We start from the raw sequence: 19,094 nt of genomic DNA, 5'->3' as shown, positions 1-19,094 counted from the left end.
TTTCATGGGGAGTTTTTTTCTTTATTGGACCATGACAGCCAAGAGTCACTATTCACTTTCATTTTATGGCAAAGCAGTGTGAAGATTCTTTCAAATGTTTCCTTTTGTTTTGTACAAAAAGAAAGTCACATTGAAGTGACATTAGGGTGAGTAATAAAATAATTTTCATTTTTGGATTGCAATATCCCTTTAACTGTGCAGTCGCTGAGCTGACAACAGTTTAACAGTTGCTCTTTGGACTTTGGTGGTGATTTCAGCAAAGGAAGCTGGTCTTAAATTAGTGAAAAAGGAAACCTTAACCTCAAGAAGCCTGAAACTTGCCATGTGACCTTTTCAAGAGCTCACATGTTACAAAAGGTGGCAGGGATGAGCAAGAAAGATCTTAAGTCTCTTGTACAGGCCACCTGGCTTGGACAACGGCACCTGCCTTGTCTTCTTAAACCTGTTGCGTAACACAGGAATTTATGAGGAATACAGTAAGTCTCCATCCCTGTACTTTAGCTTTACCTGAGCTGATTTAAAAGACCGCAACGCCACATGCCAAACAACTGTTGCAAGGACAACACGCTCCCAAGCAATTCACAGGGAAACACGGGCCAGGCGTCAAATCCTGCAACTTATATTCCCTCTCAAAATAAACGAGTTTGTAAAACAGGTCAAACTTCTCTGTGCGTGATACCTTTGATCAGATGTTCTAGCATTTTCAAAAGTCCTACATTTATCCTAATTACTGGCAAAGAGAGTAACCATCTCCAAGTTAAGCTTAGTGTCATCCAATAGTGGTAAATAGAACTCATACCTCCACAATGTCCGAATTCGTCCGGCTCTCATGGGGCTCATTGTATTCTGTGTATTTGAGCAGAACTTTGTCCATGTCGGTGCTGGCATACTGGAAAAGCTTGTTCGTGCTGTTGAAGATGATGAGGGCAATCTCACAGTCACATAGAACGCTCAGCTCGTAGGCCTTCTTCATTAGTCCAAACTTCCTCTTTGTAAATGTAACCTAGGGGAATAAAAGGACGACAAAGGGGTGACTTCGGGTTTTATTCAATACATTACCTGTCATTCAATGAAAATGACAAGAGGTAATATTGAGTTGGTTAATTTTTGATTTGGTCTAAGGGTCTAGGCTGTGCATTTGTTGCCAACCCAACTGAAAAGACCAGCATGTTTTTGACTTTTTAATCCTCTAGTAAGGCATGATACACCACGTTACTTCTCTGGGGGCTTTACAAGTAGTGTACAGCAAGTAGCGTTTTATAAAAAGTGACAGAAAATAAATAAGACGTACAGTACATTCCTTTTTGGCATGCTATTTTGGGTTTTTCCACTATTATTGATGTAATAGTGAAGAAATGAGAATAAAAAAATGGAGTAAAGTGGGGGCAATCTTATTTTGGGTTTTTGGTGCTGGTCCCCCAGCATGGAATGATATGTTGGTGACCCATCAGGCTTTAAACTAGCTTAACAAACTTCAGCAGGAAGATCATGCTTGTCAGCCAGCTTCACCAGCTAGGTTTTACTGGTGAAAAGCATGGCTATGCTGGTCCACCAGCTAGCCCAGCACCAAACCAGCTCTAACCAGCATAAACCAGCCTAGACCGGCACAGCAACTGCATTCTGGCTAAGCTGGTCTCTTCAGCAGGGACATCACCCATGGCACAATGAGCATGTTTACATGCACAACTTTATACCAGTTTTGACAAATGATCCCGATATCATGTTGCAAGTAAACACCTTTACTGGCATTCTTACAGGCAATGTGCGCAAGTGAATAATCCAATGATTTCCAGTCTCACGAAAACACGTTTTTGTTTGAGCATTGTCTGATTTTTTTATAATACTTTTTATAATCGTATTGGTGTTAGCTGCGCTAAATGCTAGGCTAACTGCTAAGCAATAGAGCCAACATAGAAATATATTAATTGTGGTTGAAGATTGATGCATTGAAATACTAGCAAAACGTGACTTAATTCAGTTGTGCTCTAATTGAATTTTAATTTCTTTAAAATTATCAAGGCTTGCATGGCCTACAGAGCCTCATCAAAATGACCCCTTCTGTCCAAAACAAAATATTTTGACAGGCTTCTCTGGTTAGAAAGCTATCAGTGCTTGGCATGCCATACTATATTTAGACTAGCGAGTTCAAGGTGAAATTCTGCCCAACACGCTACACAAATTGAAAGCCCCTGGGTGGCAGTGTTCATTGGATGGCTTTGGCTAATGCTGACCCAGCATCACCTAGGCACGCTGGCAGCGGAGCACACGTTCCATTTGGAAAGAACAATTTCCCAAAGACACCATTTAAACCTTCATAGAACAAATCTCCATCTGTGATGAGATGGCAATGAAATTAAGAGAAGAAAATTTGGTTGGAAATAAAAACAAAATATCTTGAGTGTCTGCTTGAATTATTCAAACTCTGGATAATTCAATTCTGACATCAAAAAAACCTTTGAGAAGCTTGAGACTTGTTTTTCATTTCTTCTCTTTCCTTTCTAGAATAAACTAATGAGATATAAAAGAGATTTTTATTTCCTTCAGGACTGCATTCTTGTATAAGCATGTTAACGTGCTAAACACATGTATTTGAAGACAGTAATCCACAAGTCTTGTGTTTGTGTGTTCCTGATCCCAGTGCGTAAGCTCGGACATCATGTACTCTGTCACAAACAAACTCAACCAGGGCAATCTTCTCACTCCTACTTCTCTGCACGCTGATGTTCTCACCTCCACAAGATTTAGATTACACTCACACACACACACACACACACACACACACACGCGCACAAACGCATGAACTGAGAATGACAGATGTCTTACACATGCTCGCTGAAACACGCCTACACACACATGAAAACACCACCTTTCAAACACTACATGCATTCAGCGCAACATATCACAATATCTTCAGCCTGTCTTGATTTACCTTAGATGTCTGAGTCATACAGACAATTTTTTGTTTGTTTGTTTTCCTACATGCTTTTTTGATGCCAAGTTTTACTTTGATGTATCTAAGAAGCTGCAGCTAACTTTAGACAAGCGTGCAGTCCCAGCAAAGAAGGATGTGAGGTTATTTCACAGTTTTGCAGTAAGTTAAAGGAGAAGTTCACCCAGACTGGTGTAGCACCCATTCTCAAGTCATTCCAAACAAGCTGACTTTCTTTCTTCCGTGGAACACAAAGCTAAAAGTTTAGCAGGATATTCACACTGCTCCTTTCCATAAAATATACATGTACTCCGATGAGCCAAAACATTATGACTACTCACAGGTGAAGCCAATAATGTTGATCATCACCTAACAAGGTCAGATGTCAAGGTCTGGGTGGATTAGATGGTAAGAGAACAATCAGTTCTCGTAGTCAAAGTGTTGAATGTAGTAGAAATGGGCAGAAGTAAAGACCTGAGCGACTTGGATGAAACCTGCCTTGGCAGGTTAGCGCTGTTTTGGCAGCACACGGAGGAGCAACATATTAGATAGGTGGCCGTAATGTTTTGGTTCATCAGTGTAAACATCCAAAAAGCACCATAAAAGTATTCCATATGACTCAGGCGCTATATTCAAAGTCTTCTGAAGCTGTACGTTAGCTTTGTGTGAGAAAGAGACCAAGATTAATTATTAACAAAAAAATCTTCCCCTAAAGGCCGCCGTAGCTCTCGTTTGCACATCTGCGTTATTCAAACTTGCCCCTTTGTATTTGGTCACGTGACACGTGAGAACCAATGGCATTCAGCATAAATGACATCAAACCTGGTGTGATGACATTTTTGAAATAACTCACACAAATGAGGTTTCAGAGTTGCTGCGGAAGTGGAAGCGGAAGCTTTCAATGAATGACGACATATATTTGTTCTAGCATCCAAGTTGTTTTAATTTTTTGTCCTTTTTGGAGGTTGACAGCCTTCAATTATTGCTTGTTTTTATTTTTTGGAAAAGAACAACTTGAAAAAGCTTCAAAATGTATCCTTTTGTGTTCCTCAGAAGAAAGGCAGGCAGGCTTGGAACAACATGGGGGTGAGTAAATGATGACAGAATGAAATATTTTTGGGTGAACTATCTCTTGAAGACATAACAAACTGCATATCAACGGAGTGCTCCAACCTCACGACACGGGAAAGGATGGGAGGTGAGAGTGGCTAATCGTGCCACTGCACTGGGGGTCAGGAAGCACATTTGAATGCCTTTCCTGCCAAAACAGGAAGGGTTCAATGGTTTCCCATCCACAATGGCTTTTGTCATTTAGTCATTTATCCAGTGCCCTGAGATGTTTTACACTTAAACACTAACGCATTGCTCAGAACTAAAAAACACTACGTAAAGCAGCGATCTGAACACTTAACATTTCTTTTGAGCACTCTACTGATGATAAATACACTCATCTCAGATAAAGTTACACACAGTCTTGTTTATAAACAAGTACAGGTTCTTCGGTGGTTCTTTGCTGCATCTTTTCAAGAACCATTTTCGCTGTATGTGGGTTTTGAGTTGGCTAAGTTGTTCTTTGGAAATTAAAAAAAGTTATTGATGTCACATTATAAATGATTCACACTAGAGGTCTGCTACCCAAATCGGACTTGACAGGAACTGACAAACTGTCTGGTTTTCGGCTGGGTTTGGATGAGCTTTTTTAAGTATAACTTTGGGTTGACAAAGCCAACACACTGTTATTCTACACCTTTTTTTATTTATTTTTTATGTTTTTTCAAAATCCCTAAACGAAGACCCACATTTTCTGACCGTAACTCCTAGAGCTTTCAAGCTAGATCCACACAATTTGGTACAGACCTTCAGATGGGTCTGGAGTAGTGTGCTGTGTATTTTCTAACTGATCAGACTTAAATTGTTTGCTCTGCGAGTGATCAGAAATGGGAAAAATTCCATAGACTTACATCGACGGAATGTTCGAAAGGACCAACGGAATGCTCGTTAATTCAAACTCCAGCTGTCAAAAATTCAAATATAAACAAACACATAAAAGGCCTTTAAAGGTGCTCTAATTTTTTCAACTGTCTCTGATATTTTATCTGAATATCTATCTAGCTTGCTAGCTGTTTTTCTTACTGCGATGTCTGCATAACCATCAAAATGCTAACGTTTTTAAACTATCAGACAAGGGTTTGTCAAGCTAACAAATGTTTTTCTTGACAAACTTTTACTGAGTTATTATTAATGTTTAATAATATAATTTATTATTTCTCATATAATATTAGCAGCATTTATTTGATATACAATATAATTGTTTTAATTTTAACGTAACGTGTTTCACACATTCGCTCTTACTCACATACACGTGCAAATGGACAAATAAGTGTTCATACTGAATGTATTTTGCGAGTATCTGCGTTATTTTTTATAAACACATGCTGGACTGGCATCTTTGACTATTGTGCTGGGTCTCACTGTTTTTGCAGCATCTCGCACCAATTAAAAAGAACTTGATTAAAAAGAACTCGCATTTTCAAACACGCATCCCAAGACACCTGCACCATGACTTTTCAGGCTGGAAAATCTATGTAGAAAAATGTCCACGACCATGGAAGAAACGAATTCTTAGTTATTCAGATTACTGTATTTTTTCTTGATTCCCTTAAAGGGATAGTTCACCCAAAAATGACAATTCTCTCATCATATACACACCCTCATTCCATCCCAGATGTGTGTGATTTTCTTCTGCAGAACAGAAGATTTTTAGAAAAATATTTCAGCTCTGTAGGTCCATAGAATGTAAGTGAATGGTGACCAGATCTTTCAAGCTCCAAAAATCCCATAAAAGCAGTATAAAAGTAGTCTATATGACTCAAGTGGTTAAATCTATGTTTTAAAAAGCAATATTTTAGGTGTTGGTGAGAAACAGATCAACATTTAAGTTATTTTTTTTACTATAAAGCTCCACTTTCACTTGCACATTCTGAAAGCAAAAAATAAAATTGACAGTAAAAAGGGTTGAAATATTTCTATCACCCAAAGTGATTACATTGCTTCAGTAGACATACATTAAACCACAGGAGTCGTATGGATTTATTTTATGCTGTCTTATATGCTTTTTCTACCACCATCACTTGCATTGAAAGTTCCTACAGAGCTGAAATATTTTCTAAAAACTTTCATTTGTATGCAGCAGAAGAAAGAAAGTCATACACATCTGTAATGGCATGAAGGTCAGTTAATAATGAGAGAATTTTCCATTTTGGTTGAACTAGCCTTTTAAGCACCAGTAAATATATGGTTTTCTAAAGAACTTTACACATTTTCTCAAATTTGTCAAATTTATATTTTCCCTATATGATTAACAGCATTCGCTGAGAGAGAATTTCTTTCACATATAAGCCATAAACTGTGTTCAGTAAATAATGTTTGAATAGTTTGACTTAATTAATTTCATTCTGGCTGAAATTTGAAGACACTGTAGTCAGTTCTTAAGGATAAATTGCAGTTATTAGCTTGCTAGAAGCCGCAGAGCTCTGGTGGTATGACCTGTAGCTATCAGCGTGTTAGCCGTGAAATTGAATAGTTCCCGGCTTCCCGCTCAAAATCATGATTTAACATTTGGCCCTGTGATGACCGCTTAAGTTTGCCTCTGGTTTCTGCACAACACAGGTCCAAATGTATATATTTTGATGTGGTAATCACATTCGTAAAAATCTGCAGGAAAAAAATTAACTGCAAAAACTTTTTTACTGCAGAGTTGATGAATGAAATAACACATGCATGCAAACCTGTGCCATAATGTCACAAATCCCGAACGACACCTCGGCAAAGTGAAACGTTGGATTGATCAGGAAGTTAAGAGGTTGATGTGTTACATAAGTGCTGTCAGATGTGGCTTGAGAAGTCAAGGATTCTGCCTGTCTAAATGCCCATGTGAGTAATAGTTTGGAACAGCTACCTGTAGTTGTGGTGAATGACACACCCGTTGGCGGAGGCACGGTTTCCTCTGCTCCTCCGTTACAAACCTCAATTATTCAGACCCTACGGATCGTATCCTCTGATGCACAGGCAATGCATTTATATCACAATTAAAGTAGTATTAAAAACGGAAATTATGATGATTTAGGGTAATGATATTTCACACACACACAGAGAAATATTCAACACACATGGGTAAAACTTTGTTGACGCTGTTGTGAAAATCTGCTGGTATGTTGACATCTTTTAGGAGAACACTAGCATATAGATGGCTTGAAAGAAAATAGACATGGACTAAAAGCCACAAAACTCCAATTTAGAGTTCATGGGGGTTTTATTTATATGCAGAGACATTGAAACCATTCATTGGATGATTTTAATAAAAAAGTGTAAAAACTCTGTGGCACTATCAAAACATTGCTCTGTTTGTTTGATCACCATGACCAGCCAGACATAGCAACATTGGCTCAATCAGTGCTGTGCGTTTGGGCAGATGGGGGAAGTGTTCAGGAAACCAGTTTAAAAACAGTTATTATTTAATTGCAATTCTGTATGGTGACACTAGTGGCACAAATATTACACACTTCATCTGTACAAAAGTATTAAAATGATAATTACGGTAATTTAGGAGAGTCATATTTCAAATACACACATAAACGCACAACATACAGTGCAGGGGAAACTAAAAGCAGCCAGTCTAAAGTGAGAACTGGGCTTATGAGTGTCTTGTGACACTGTCGTCAGAGACACTTGGCACTTCCTTAAGTGATGCATACTGTGTGTGTGTGTGTATGTGTGTGTGTGCTAAAGACTATTGTTTGTGCGATTAACACTGTATGGTTGCATTTCTATGAAATGATAGCTGCATCTCATTCTTTCCTTCCAGATAAAATCTCTTTTACCTGTCTGTTACGTTCGTCCATTATCCGCGCAATCTGAATCTTTTTCCTCCCCATTATTTCGGTCTGTTATTCCTTCCTGTTCCAAAAGTACTGTCCGCTTGTCTTCCTTCCAATCGCTCTCTTTGTCTCCGATCCTCAGCGCAGTCTTTCCTCTGTGCTCGTTCCTCTTATTTCAAAGACTTCGGCATCCGTTTCTGAACAGACAAGACAGAGAGTGACACAGATTTTATCAGCCAAACGTGTGATAACACTCAGTGCTTGAATGTGGGAAGAAAACAGCAGTGTTTCTGTTAACGGTGTATTAGAATGGGACTTTTGGAAAACAGCTGATTTATAAAACTTTGGTTTCACACTGGAATTTTTGTTGTTGTTTCCAGTGTGTTTTTAAGGCAAAAAAAATTGAAAAATAAAAACAATTCTTTAAAATGCAAATTTCTTGTTTTAAGCATAAATGTAGTCATGTTTATGCATATTTCAAGAAAAAGCAATTCACCAATATAGGGTAAGAAAAATAAATGTTATTCAAGATATATTCTCTGAAAATGTCTTTACATCTTTTGCAATTTTTTTTGCAAACAATGTACTATACTGGGAATTTTGGAAAGTACAATTGAATAATAAAACATTTGTTTCACACCAAAAACTTTTTGGTTTGTTTTCCAGTTTCTGTTGCAAAAAAAAAAAAAAAGCTAATTTATAAAAGCATAAAAGTATAAAACATTTTGTGATGCATAAAAAAGAAAAAACTATTCACCAATTGAGTAAGAAAAGCATACGTAATTAATTATATGTTTTCTGAAAATTATTTGACATTTTTTGCCATTTTGCTTCTCAACAGTGTACTGAAATTGGATTTTTAGAAAGCAAAACTGATTTTAAAAATCTGTTGAAAAAAAGAATAGAAAAAAAAAATTCAACTGAATATGTCTTAAGCATAAATCTAACGAAATGTTGTGATGTTTATGCTTTAAAAAATTCCAATAAGATAAGAAAAATAAATAAGTCTTAATATAGCATATTTTGCGATTTTGCATCTTAAGCTAATTTAAGTTGTTTTAAAGGGGTCATGACATGTCTTTTATTATTTTAATATGTTCCTTGAGGTTCACTAGTAAGGTGTTTTACACAAAACACAGTCATATATTTATAAAACATGATCATTTTCAACTCTCATTCTGACCCTGTCAGAAACATTCAGTTTTGGTGCTGCTTCTCCTTTAAGAATGGACCGTTCACACCTTCTGTTCTAATTGGCTCTCTGCTCTTGATTGACCTGCTCTATTTACCATCTCACTGCTCAAAACTTCTGGGTGGGCTAAGGAAATTATTAAAGGTAAAGTAGGCGTTGTTGTGTTGTTTTGGAGGCGATCAGATGCAAATGTCTACCACGGTGTCACATCACAATGTAGAGAAAGTAAAAAACGAGTCATTTTGGCAGCTTGGTTTCAACAAATTCTCTTTATGCAGAGAGGACGTTTTGAGTTCTGGAACTTACACTATGTTTTTATAGTAAAATGAACTCTTATATGTCAAAAGATCAAGGTCATTATAATTAATGTTGTTTTTTAAAATGTTATAATTCATCAGGCAAAATTCACATGCCGCATAATTTAAAGTATCATCCACAAATGGTTCAGAATTTTAAAACTAAAAACCCTAAGTACAAGTAATCGTGAAGGCCAGAGCAACTTGCATAAGAGAAAATAAAACTCAAGGGAAACCCGCATGCAAATGAGAGAAGGCAATGCTTTCTTGAGAGTAAAGGTGAAATGTTCACACTCAGAATGAAAGGGAGGATCCGTAGAGGAAATCTACAGCAGACATCTTCTAGGATCAAATGCTTTTCTTTGCTTCTAGTTTGGTCAATACAAACGGAAAGTAGCTGTAAACTCAAGCCATTTAAGAGCACATACAGTTCAAGGTTCCTTTCTGCAAGGGTATAAACTGCATTCAAACAGACAAAAAGGCTAAATGAGCCAAAATATCACAATATTCCAATATTTACTCTCTTAATACATGCTCCTGGTCTTATTGTGTACAATTCATTGGTGCACATTATCCCAAAGGAATTTTTTTTTCAGTTCTCTTTGATGTTACCTAGGCAAGCAATATGTTAACCAATAGCCAAATAGCTATTTCGATTTTAAATGGATCCAGCTACTGCATTTGTATGAAAACACAAATGCAATAAAGATCTCCATGTAACCTCTACCATGTGCACGTTTGTGTACAGCTTGAACATTCTCCCAAAGGGCAACACCTTACATAACTTTAAGCTGTTCAGGACATGTAATCCATTAAAGCTGGGCTCTGAGAGCCCCGATGATGTCTAGCTCACTCATCTCCAACTAACTGATCAGTCTGATGTGTAGAAGCTTCATTTCAGGATAAGCCATTCGAGCAGAAGTTATTCAAGAATATCTTCCACATGATGTGGGGTGGATATATTGTGTCTTGCTTGTGCACCAAAGTCTAATGATTAAGCACTCAGAAGTGGTGTGACAGTTTGAATACAGATAAAATATATGTTTACTTAATTAATACTGCAAATACTATATATTTATTAAAGAGTTATATTATATTATATAGTTCTTATTATATAGAATATTTCTTTTATATATTTTATTTATTTACATATTTATATATATATATATATATACACACATATACACTCACCTAAAGGATTATTAGGAACACCTGTTCAATTTCTCATTAATGCAATTATCTAATCAACCAATCACATGGCAGTTGCTTCAATGCATTTAGGGGTGTGGTCCTGGTCAAGACAATCTCCTGAACTCCAAACTGAATGTCAGAATGGGAAAGAAAGGTGATTTAAGCAATTTTGAGCGTGGCATGGTTGTTGGTGCCAGACGGGCCGGTCTGAGTATTTCACAATCTGCTCAGTTACTGGGATTTTCACGCACAACCGAGCTCACCAAAATTGGACAGTTGAAGACTGGAAAAATGTTGCCTGGTCTGATGAGTCTCGATTTCTGTTGAGACATTCAGATGGTAGAGTCAGAATTTGGCGTAAACAGAATGAGAACATGGATCCATCATGCCTTGTTACCACTGTGCAGGCTGCTGGTGGTGGTGTAATGGTGTGGGGGATGTTTTCTTGGCACACTTTAGGCCCCTTAGTGCCAATTGGGCATCGTTTAAATGCCACGACCTACCTGAGCATTGTTTCTGACCATGTCCATCCCTTTATGGCCACCATGTACCCATCCTCTGATGGCTACTTCCAGCAGGATAATGCACCATGTCACAAAGCTCGAATCATTTCAAATTGGTTTCTTGAACATGACAATGAGTTCACTGTACTAAAATGGCCCCCACAGTCACCAGATCTCAACCCAATAGAGCATCTTTGGGATGTGGTGGAACGGGAGCTTCGTGCCCTGGATGTGCATCCCACAAATCTCCATCAACTGCAAGATGCTATCCTATCAATATGGGCCAACATTTCTAAAGAATGCTTTCAGCACCTTGTTGAATCAATGCCACGTAGAATTAAGGCAATTCTGAAGGCGAAAGGGGTTCAAACACAGTATTAGTATGGTGTTCCTAATAATCCTTTAGGTGAGTGTATATATATATAGTAATTATGATGGGCAAATCCTCTGATATGATTTGCTTTATAAATACTAATAAAAACAATAGATAAAAATATATATTTAATAATTATTATTATTATGTTTAATTATTATTATAATAATTATGTGTTAATTTCATTAATATTATTATTATTATTATTTATATACAGTTATAGTTTGAAAACATAGCAGTTACGTTTGAAACATGGCATGGAAAGTGTATAAATGGGGAAAAATCCCTGATATGATCGGCTCCCAATATTGATCAATGATCAGAAATAATCAGAACAATATCAATACTAAGAAATATATATTCATTTTTTAATTATTACTATCATTCTTATTAATAAGAAAATATTAACTCAATAAAATATCCTATACAATAAGCTGTGCATTTATTCACTGAGCACTTCATTGCACTGCATTCATTTTTATAATTGTTCCATTCTTTTATTAATTTTATAACTTTTATTTTTATTTCTTGTTCTTAATTGGTTTTAAAATGTATTTTATCTTTTATTTTCTTCATAATTTGTATGTAAAACACTTTGAATTGCCATTGTATATGACATTTTCTATACACACTTGAAATAAGAAGTTTACATACACTTAGGTTGAAGTCATTAAAACTAATTTTTAACCAATCCACAGATTTCCTATTAGCAAACTATAGTTTTGGCAAGTCATTTAGGACATCTACTTTGTGAATGACATGAGTAATTTTTCCAACAATTGTTACAGACAGATTGTTTCACTTTAAATTGACCATATCTCAATTCCAATGGTTCAGAAGTTTACATACACTTAGTTAACTGTACCTTTAAGCAGCTTGGAAAATTACAGAAAATGATGTCAAGCCTTTAGACAATTAGCTTCTGATAGGAGGTGTACTGAATTGGAGGTGTACTTGTGGATTAATTTTAAGACCTACCTGCCAACTCAGTTCCTCTTTGCTTGACATTATGGGAAAATCAAAAGAAATCAGCCAAGACCTCATAAAAAAATGTGGACCTCCACAAGTCTGGTTCATCCTTGGGAGCAATTTCCAAATGCCTGAAGGTACCACATTTATCTGTACAAACAATAGTACACAAGTATAAACCCCATGGGACAACGCAGCCATCATACCACTCAAGAAGACACATTCTGTCTCCCAGAGATGAACATAGTTTGGTGCGAAAAAAGCAAATCAATCCCAGGGCTACATAAAAAAGACCTTGTGAAGATGCTGGAGGAAACAGGAAGACAAGTATCTATATCCACAGTAAAACAAGTCCTATATCGATATAACCGGAAAGGCTGCTCAGCAATGAAGTAGCCACTGATGCAAAACTGCCCAAAAAATGCACATGCCGAGAAAGATCTTACTTTCTGGAGAAATGTCTGATGAAATTGTTTTTAACTGTTTAGCCATAATGACCATCATTATGTTTGGAGGAAAAAGGGTGAGGCTTGCAAGCCGAAGAACACATCCCAACTGTAAAGCATGGGGGTGGCAGAATCATGTTGTGGGAAGGAAAATTATGTGGATATACTGAAGCAACATCTCAAGACATCAGCCAGGAAGTTAAAGCTTTGTAGCAAAAGGGTCTTCCAATTGAACAATGACACCAAGCATACCTCCAAAGTTGTTGGCTTAAGGACATCAAAGGCAAGGTATTGCAGTGGTCATCACAAAGCCTGACCTCAATCCGACTGGAAAAGCATGTGTGAACAAGGAGGCCCACAAACCTGACTCAGTTACACCAGTTCTGTCTGGAGGAATGGGCCAAAATTCCAGCAACTTATTAAGAGAAGTTTGTGGAGGACTACCCAAAACATTTGACCCAAGTTAAACTATTTAAAGGCAATTCTACCAAATAACAAAATACTAACAAAGTGTGTGTAAACTTCTGACCCCCTGGGAATGTGATGAAATATATAAAAGCTGAAATAATAATTCATTAACTAATTTGTTATTCTGACATTTCACATTCTTAAAATAAAGTAGTGATCCTAACTGACCCAAGACATGGAAAGTTTTCTAAGATTTAAATGTCAAAATTATGAATAAACTGAGTTTAAATGTATTTGGCTAAGGTGTATGTAAACTTCTGACTTCAACTGTAAATAAACTTGCCTTGCCAATAATAAATGAATGCAATAATAATAATAATAAAATAGAAAATTCTTACTTAATTTATAAGTACTATTCAAAAACAATAAATATATATTTAATCATTGTTATTTTTAAATTGATTATTTATTATTATTATTATTATTATTATTATTATTTATTTTATTATTATTATTATATAGTCTGAGAATATAGCCGTTATGTTTGAAACTTGGCACTGAAAGAAAGAATACTGTGTAAATGGGGGGAAAATCCCCATATGTTATTAATAATAAGAAAATATTTAATTAATAAAATTATTTATACAATAATGAAAATGGTAAATAAATAAAATAAAATATATATATAACAATAATACATGATGCAATAATAATAATAATAAAATAGGAAATTCTTACATAATTTATAAATACTTATCCAAAATAATAAGTATATATATTTACTCATTGTTATTAATTTTCCCCCCAAAAAAGACTCTTCAGCATGTCGTGTATCTCTAGACTTTTTTGACAAAAAAGAGTTGCTAAAATTCTCTCTCAGGATATTTTAAAAAGAGAATTGATAGGTAAGATTAGTGAAACTAAACGGGACATGCTGAGGCAAAATGGCTTAGAGGTCAGAGATGTGAGTGTGTTTACCCATGTGACAGAGAGATAAAGGGAGAAGCTGCCGTGTTACATGAGCAGGAGGGGGTGAAGTCCCGTGCCAAGAAACCAGGAGCAGAGAGTAATGTGCAACATTAAATCACTTTGTTAATCTGCCTCTCTGCGTCTCCTGAGGGTAAGAGTACCGGATAGATATCTCCTCAACCTGTGCAGAGTGGTGTGGTGCAACCGAAATAAAGCAGGGTTGAGATAACAACTAGATATGATAGAGACAGTCTCCTGAGGGGCCATTAGACCCAGGACAACTTCCAGAGAATGATGGAAAAAAACTGCTTAAACCAGCCAAAAAGGGTTTGCTGGTTTTAACTGGTCTCCCAACCTGGTCAGGCTGGACCGGTGTGCTGGTTTTAGAAGGGGGTTTTTAAGTTTGAGCAATAGTAATGCTGGTGCTTGCCTTAGTCTTGCAAAAAGGCCAAAATAAACAAAAGAAGATCCTCAAACTAGCATTAAATCAGGCTCTGGTGTAACTTGGCGAATGTTGGTTAACACAATTGGGATTAGAGCCATGTTTGACTTCCTTATCGTCATCTCTCAGGGCATCTGAATTGCTTAAGACGTGCCAAGCAGCAGAAGAACTTGTCAAAGCAAGTCAGAGCATACCAACAGAGCTGTTGGCAGACCCCAAAATGTGTCAAGACGCCTGAATCTGACTCGAAGTAGGAAGTGGCTCTTCGTAAAAACAATACCCAGCAGCACACACCGATGGATCATAATGACTGAATATCTTCGTAGACAGTCTCATGGAAGGAAGTGACATCACAGATTGAAAACAATAAATGATGCCTCTTCCCATAAATCGCTACTCAATTTAGAAAATGGGAAGTAACAACAAATCTTGTAGTTTTGGAGGGCCTGTTGCGCTTTCCCGTGATAAAATGACAGTTTTACCACCACTATCAGGACTTGATAGCAAGCCATCATAAAATCCTATTCAGCTGCATCGTATGTTGCATTGCAGAGCTTTGTAGATGTACCTTTCTGAAATACATACATATATATATATATATATATATATATATATATATATATAGGTATTTTACATGGAGAAGCTCCTCTTCATGGGAGCTGCCATGTTAGGATCACATCACCAGCCGAATACTACTCGCTTAATCTCAGGAACCAGCCTCAGAGTGATAGCCAAGGATGGGTGCCAGAATGGGGACAAGTGACTCTCCACCCCACCCTTACGGCTCACCTCGAAACTTCCCAAGGACAAAGAGGAGACAGCGTCTGTCTCTCAATGAGAGCACACGAGCAGCTGAGGTTAGTCGTACCACAGAACGAGACCAGCTCCCAGACGCCCTCTATATTCCCCTATCCTGAACCCCTGGTTCCTCATGACGCACTGTGAAGAGCCATGGGCCATGTGAGCCTAGTCTGCTTAGTGCATGATTAGAGAGCTTTGACTTTGGTTTACTGCACTGAATGCAGTAAACCAGAATCCAAACCCTGCAAGCAGTCCAAAGTTAACCCTCGCAAAGGGCTAAATGTTAGTAAAAATGGGCTAGAAATGGTGGGTAAATAAACATTACTCACTGCAAACCAGGCAATCAGAGTCCAAAATTAACCCTCACAAAGGGCTAAATGTGAGTAACATTGGACTATAAATGGCGAGGAAATAATAAACATTACTCACAAACTGCTACCAGCTGAGCAGAGTCCAAAATTAACCCTTGCAAAGGGATTAATGTGAGTAAAAATGGGCAAAAAAAAAACAGGCAAAAAAGTAAATAAACATTACTCACTGCAAACCAGCCAATCAGAGTCCAAAATTAACCCTAGCAAAGGGCTAAATGCGAGTAAAAAAAATGGGAAAATGTGGCTAGTGAATTAACATTACTCACTGCAAACCAGGCAAGCAGAGTCCAAAATGAACCCTTGCAAAGGGCTAAATGTGAGTATAAATGGGCTAAACCTGGCGAGTAAATAAACATTACCCACCAACTCAAACATCACATTTTAACATGATATAACAATATGTTTCTGTGTTTTTTTGACGTAAAGTTTCACTGAGAAACTAGTTTGTATATAATTGTGGAGGCGAGGGCAAGGTCGAGCGTCCGTCTGGGAAGAGAGTAAGTGGTAAGGGTTAGCACCTGAGATGAATTGCTGGTAATTGCTTGTTCCTGTGTTCGCAATGATAGACAGGGGAACTAAAAAGGGACCAGACCTCAGAGTATGGAGAGAGAGCGAGACAGACACCCGAAGCTGTTTGTGTGTTACCTGCTGTCATGGAAGCTACACAGTTGCACTTAATGCGAACGTGTTTTGTTTTATGTTGAATAAACAGTGACATTCCTGAGTTGGAAACACCATCTCCCACTTCCTCATCTCATTGAACCCTTTACAATAATGCTAGCTTGAACGTGAATGTAATATTTATTAAAGGCTATCTGAAATTATAATCAATGTCTATCTGAAATGATGTCCCAGTTCTAAGCAGGACTTTCAGTGACCTCATTATGAAAGCTAAGCTAGCAATGTCTGTCAGCAGCTATCAAGCAATTGCCAATAATTCTCTGCTATTATTCAAGCAAATACCTCCCAGAACTATGACAGTGAGAGCATTTTGGCACATTGCTTAGAGTCGTGCTCATTTGCATGGCTTCCTCTTGCTTTATATGTGTGTCACACAGCTGCATTCTATCAATGTGTTTGCGGTGTTTGCGCTACACCACTAACCGATACCCACTGCCAACTGAAACTCTGTGGCCATCCGTAGCCACACGCTAAGATGCCACTTCTCTTTTCGGTTTCATTATTTGAAATGTAATGCACTTGTAGCATTAAAGAGTGTTGTGTTCAATAGGTGTATGTTCTAAGTCTGTTCCCATTAGTTAGCTAATAATACAAATATAATAAATGATATATATCTAACAACAATAAACATGTGCAGTTTTTGTTTTAATGGTTATTTGTAACAATTGTCAATGTTAAAATACTTTCTCCTATCCCAGCTTAAGAGACACCTATAAGTAGCAACCCTGAATCTATAATCCTGTTTGTTTTTCAAACAATGGCAGATGGGGGGAGTGTTCGAAAAACCAGAAAACAGTCATTATTTAAAAAAATTCTGTTTGGTGGCAGTAATTGCACACTTCACCTTTAACAAGCAAATTATTATTATTATATTTTTTACCTGATCAGTCAATTAAAAATTACTTTTATTAGTGTAACCAGCCAGGTTCTTTCAGTCATTGTAAATAAATATAGTTCTATACAAATAAAAAATAAAATATTTATAGATAAATTATATATATTTTAATAAAGATACATTTAATAGATAAATTATATATATTTTAATAAAGATAAATTTAATAGCTAAATTATATATATTTTAATAAAGATAAATTTAATAGATAAATTATATATATTTTAATAAAGATATATTTAATAGACAAATTATATATATTTTAATAAATATTTAATAGACAAATTATATATATTTTAATAAATATTTAATAGACAAATTATATATATTTTAATAAAGATATATTTAATAGATAAATTATATATATTTTAATAAAGATATATTTAATAGGTAAATTATATATATTTTAATAAAGATATATTTAATAGACAAATTATATATATTTTAATAAATATTTAATAGACAAATTATATATATTTTAATAAATATTTAATAGACAAATTATATATATTTTAATAAAGATAAATTTAATAGATAAATTATATATATTTTAATAAAGATAAATTTAATAGATAAATTATATATATTTTAATAAAGATATATTTAATAGATAAATTATATATATTTTAATAAAGATATATTTAATAGACAAATTATATATATTTTAATAAATATTTAATAGACAAATTATATATATTTTAATAAATATTTAATAGACAAATTATATATATTTTAATAAAGATATATTTAATAGATAAATTATATATATTTTAATAAAGATATATTTAATAGATAAATTATATATATTTTAATAAAGATATATTTAATAGATAAATTATATATATTTTAATAAATGGATGGATGGATGGATGGATGGATGGATGCTTTACTATTTATCAAGAGTAAATACATATTTGCCCTATTTGTAGCAGTTCATGGCTTAGAGTTGGACCTACTGAATGATTGATAACCTTAAGTGCTAGTTCAGGCTACCCGATGTGAAGAACAGATTTTGCCAGTTGGTTGGCTCTGACATCAGAGCTAGCCTCTTGGTGGAGACTGCATGTTTTGCTCTTGGCTCTCTGAGCCACTGGCCATGTATACAGGAAGGAATGCTGGGCAGACTTTGCTCTCAAACAGCAGGCAAGTGACCTAAAGAAAACAGGTGGCGATTGGTGATTGATAGATCACCATTTATCTCTGATCTATCAGTATTTTACACAATGTAAATCTCACTAAGGGGTTAAAAATGAATGTCTATTTTTGTAACAAGATTTTCACATTACAACTGGATTTGATATCGCAGTGACGTTTTGGAGGTCTGGGTGTGGGTGTTTACAGCAGCATGGGAACATCTCGTGGGGAGGAAGTGACGTGGAAGCTCGGGAGCATTGACAACCAAACCAGAATGACGGCAGGGTCTACTCCCCCCTCAAACTCCCCCATGCAGACTTCCTTTTCCAAATATACAACGTGTGTAAACTGAGCAGAACCAAAAATATAATTCTGAACTTTTTACCTCAAACAACAAAAAGCAGAGGCTGAACTCGGCTCATCACAACTGAGGCAATGTTGTTTACATTGCGAGAGACAAAATCAGAGATTCAGAGCGATTTATTCTTGTGTATTACATCAAAATAGAACAAGAATGTTTCATTTAATTTATGATCTCTTGAAACGGACCATGTTTTATGACTTTAAATAGATAAAAGAGGTACAAGTCCGTTCTACACACTCATTTTGAAAGTAAACTG

General features: G+C 36.0%; 1 protein-coding gene across 2 annotated transcripts in view; it reads right to left on the bottom strand.

The window, feature by feature from the left end:
• LOC127636628 (myocyte-specific enhancer factor 2C-like) overlaps nucleotides 1-19,094 on the bottom strand; it is a 54,389-nt gene that overhangs the window by 22,832 nt on the left and 12,463 nt on the right. For both annotated transcript variants that reach the window (XM_052117283.1, XM_052117284.1), the window contains exons 3-4: nucleotides 7,810-8,003; nucleotides 800-1,003 (exon numbers count right to left, since the gene is read on the bottom strand). In XM_052117283.1, coding sequence (XP_051973243.1) covers nucleotides 800-1,003; nucleotides 7,810-7,863 — 258 coding nt within the window. In that variant the 5' untranslated portion in view covers nucleotides 7,864-8,003. The remainder of the gene's footprint in view (nucleotides 1-799; nucleotides 1,004-7,809; nucleotides 8,004-19,094) is intronic.

This window comes from Xyrauchen texanus, chromosome 44 (assembly GCF_025860055.1).
Source record: "Xyrauchen texanus isolate HMW12.3.18 chromosome 44, RBS_HiC_50CHRs, whole genome shotgun sequence".
Classification (NCBI taxonomy): Eukaryota; Metazoa; Chordata; class Actinopteri; order Cypriniformes; family Catostomidae; genus Xyrauchen; species Xyrauchen texanus.
The sequence above is the reverse complement of the archived record's forward strand: the minus strand, read 5'-3'. Positions and strand labels throughout refer to the sequence as shown.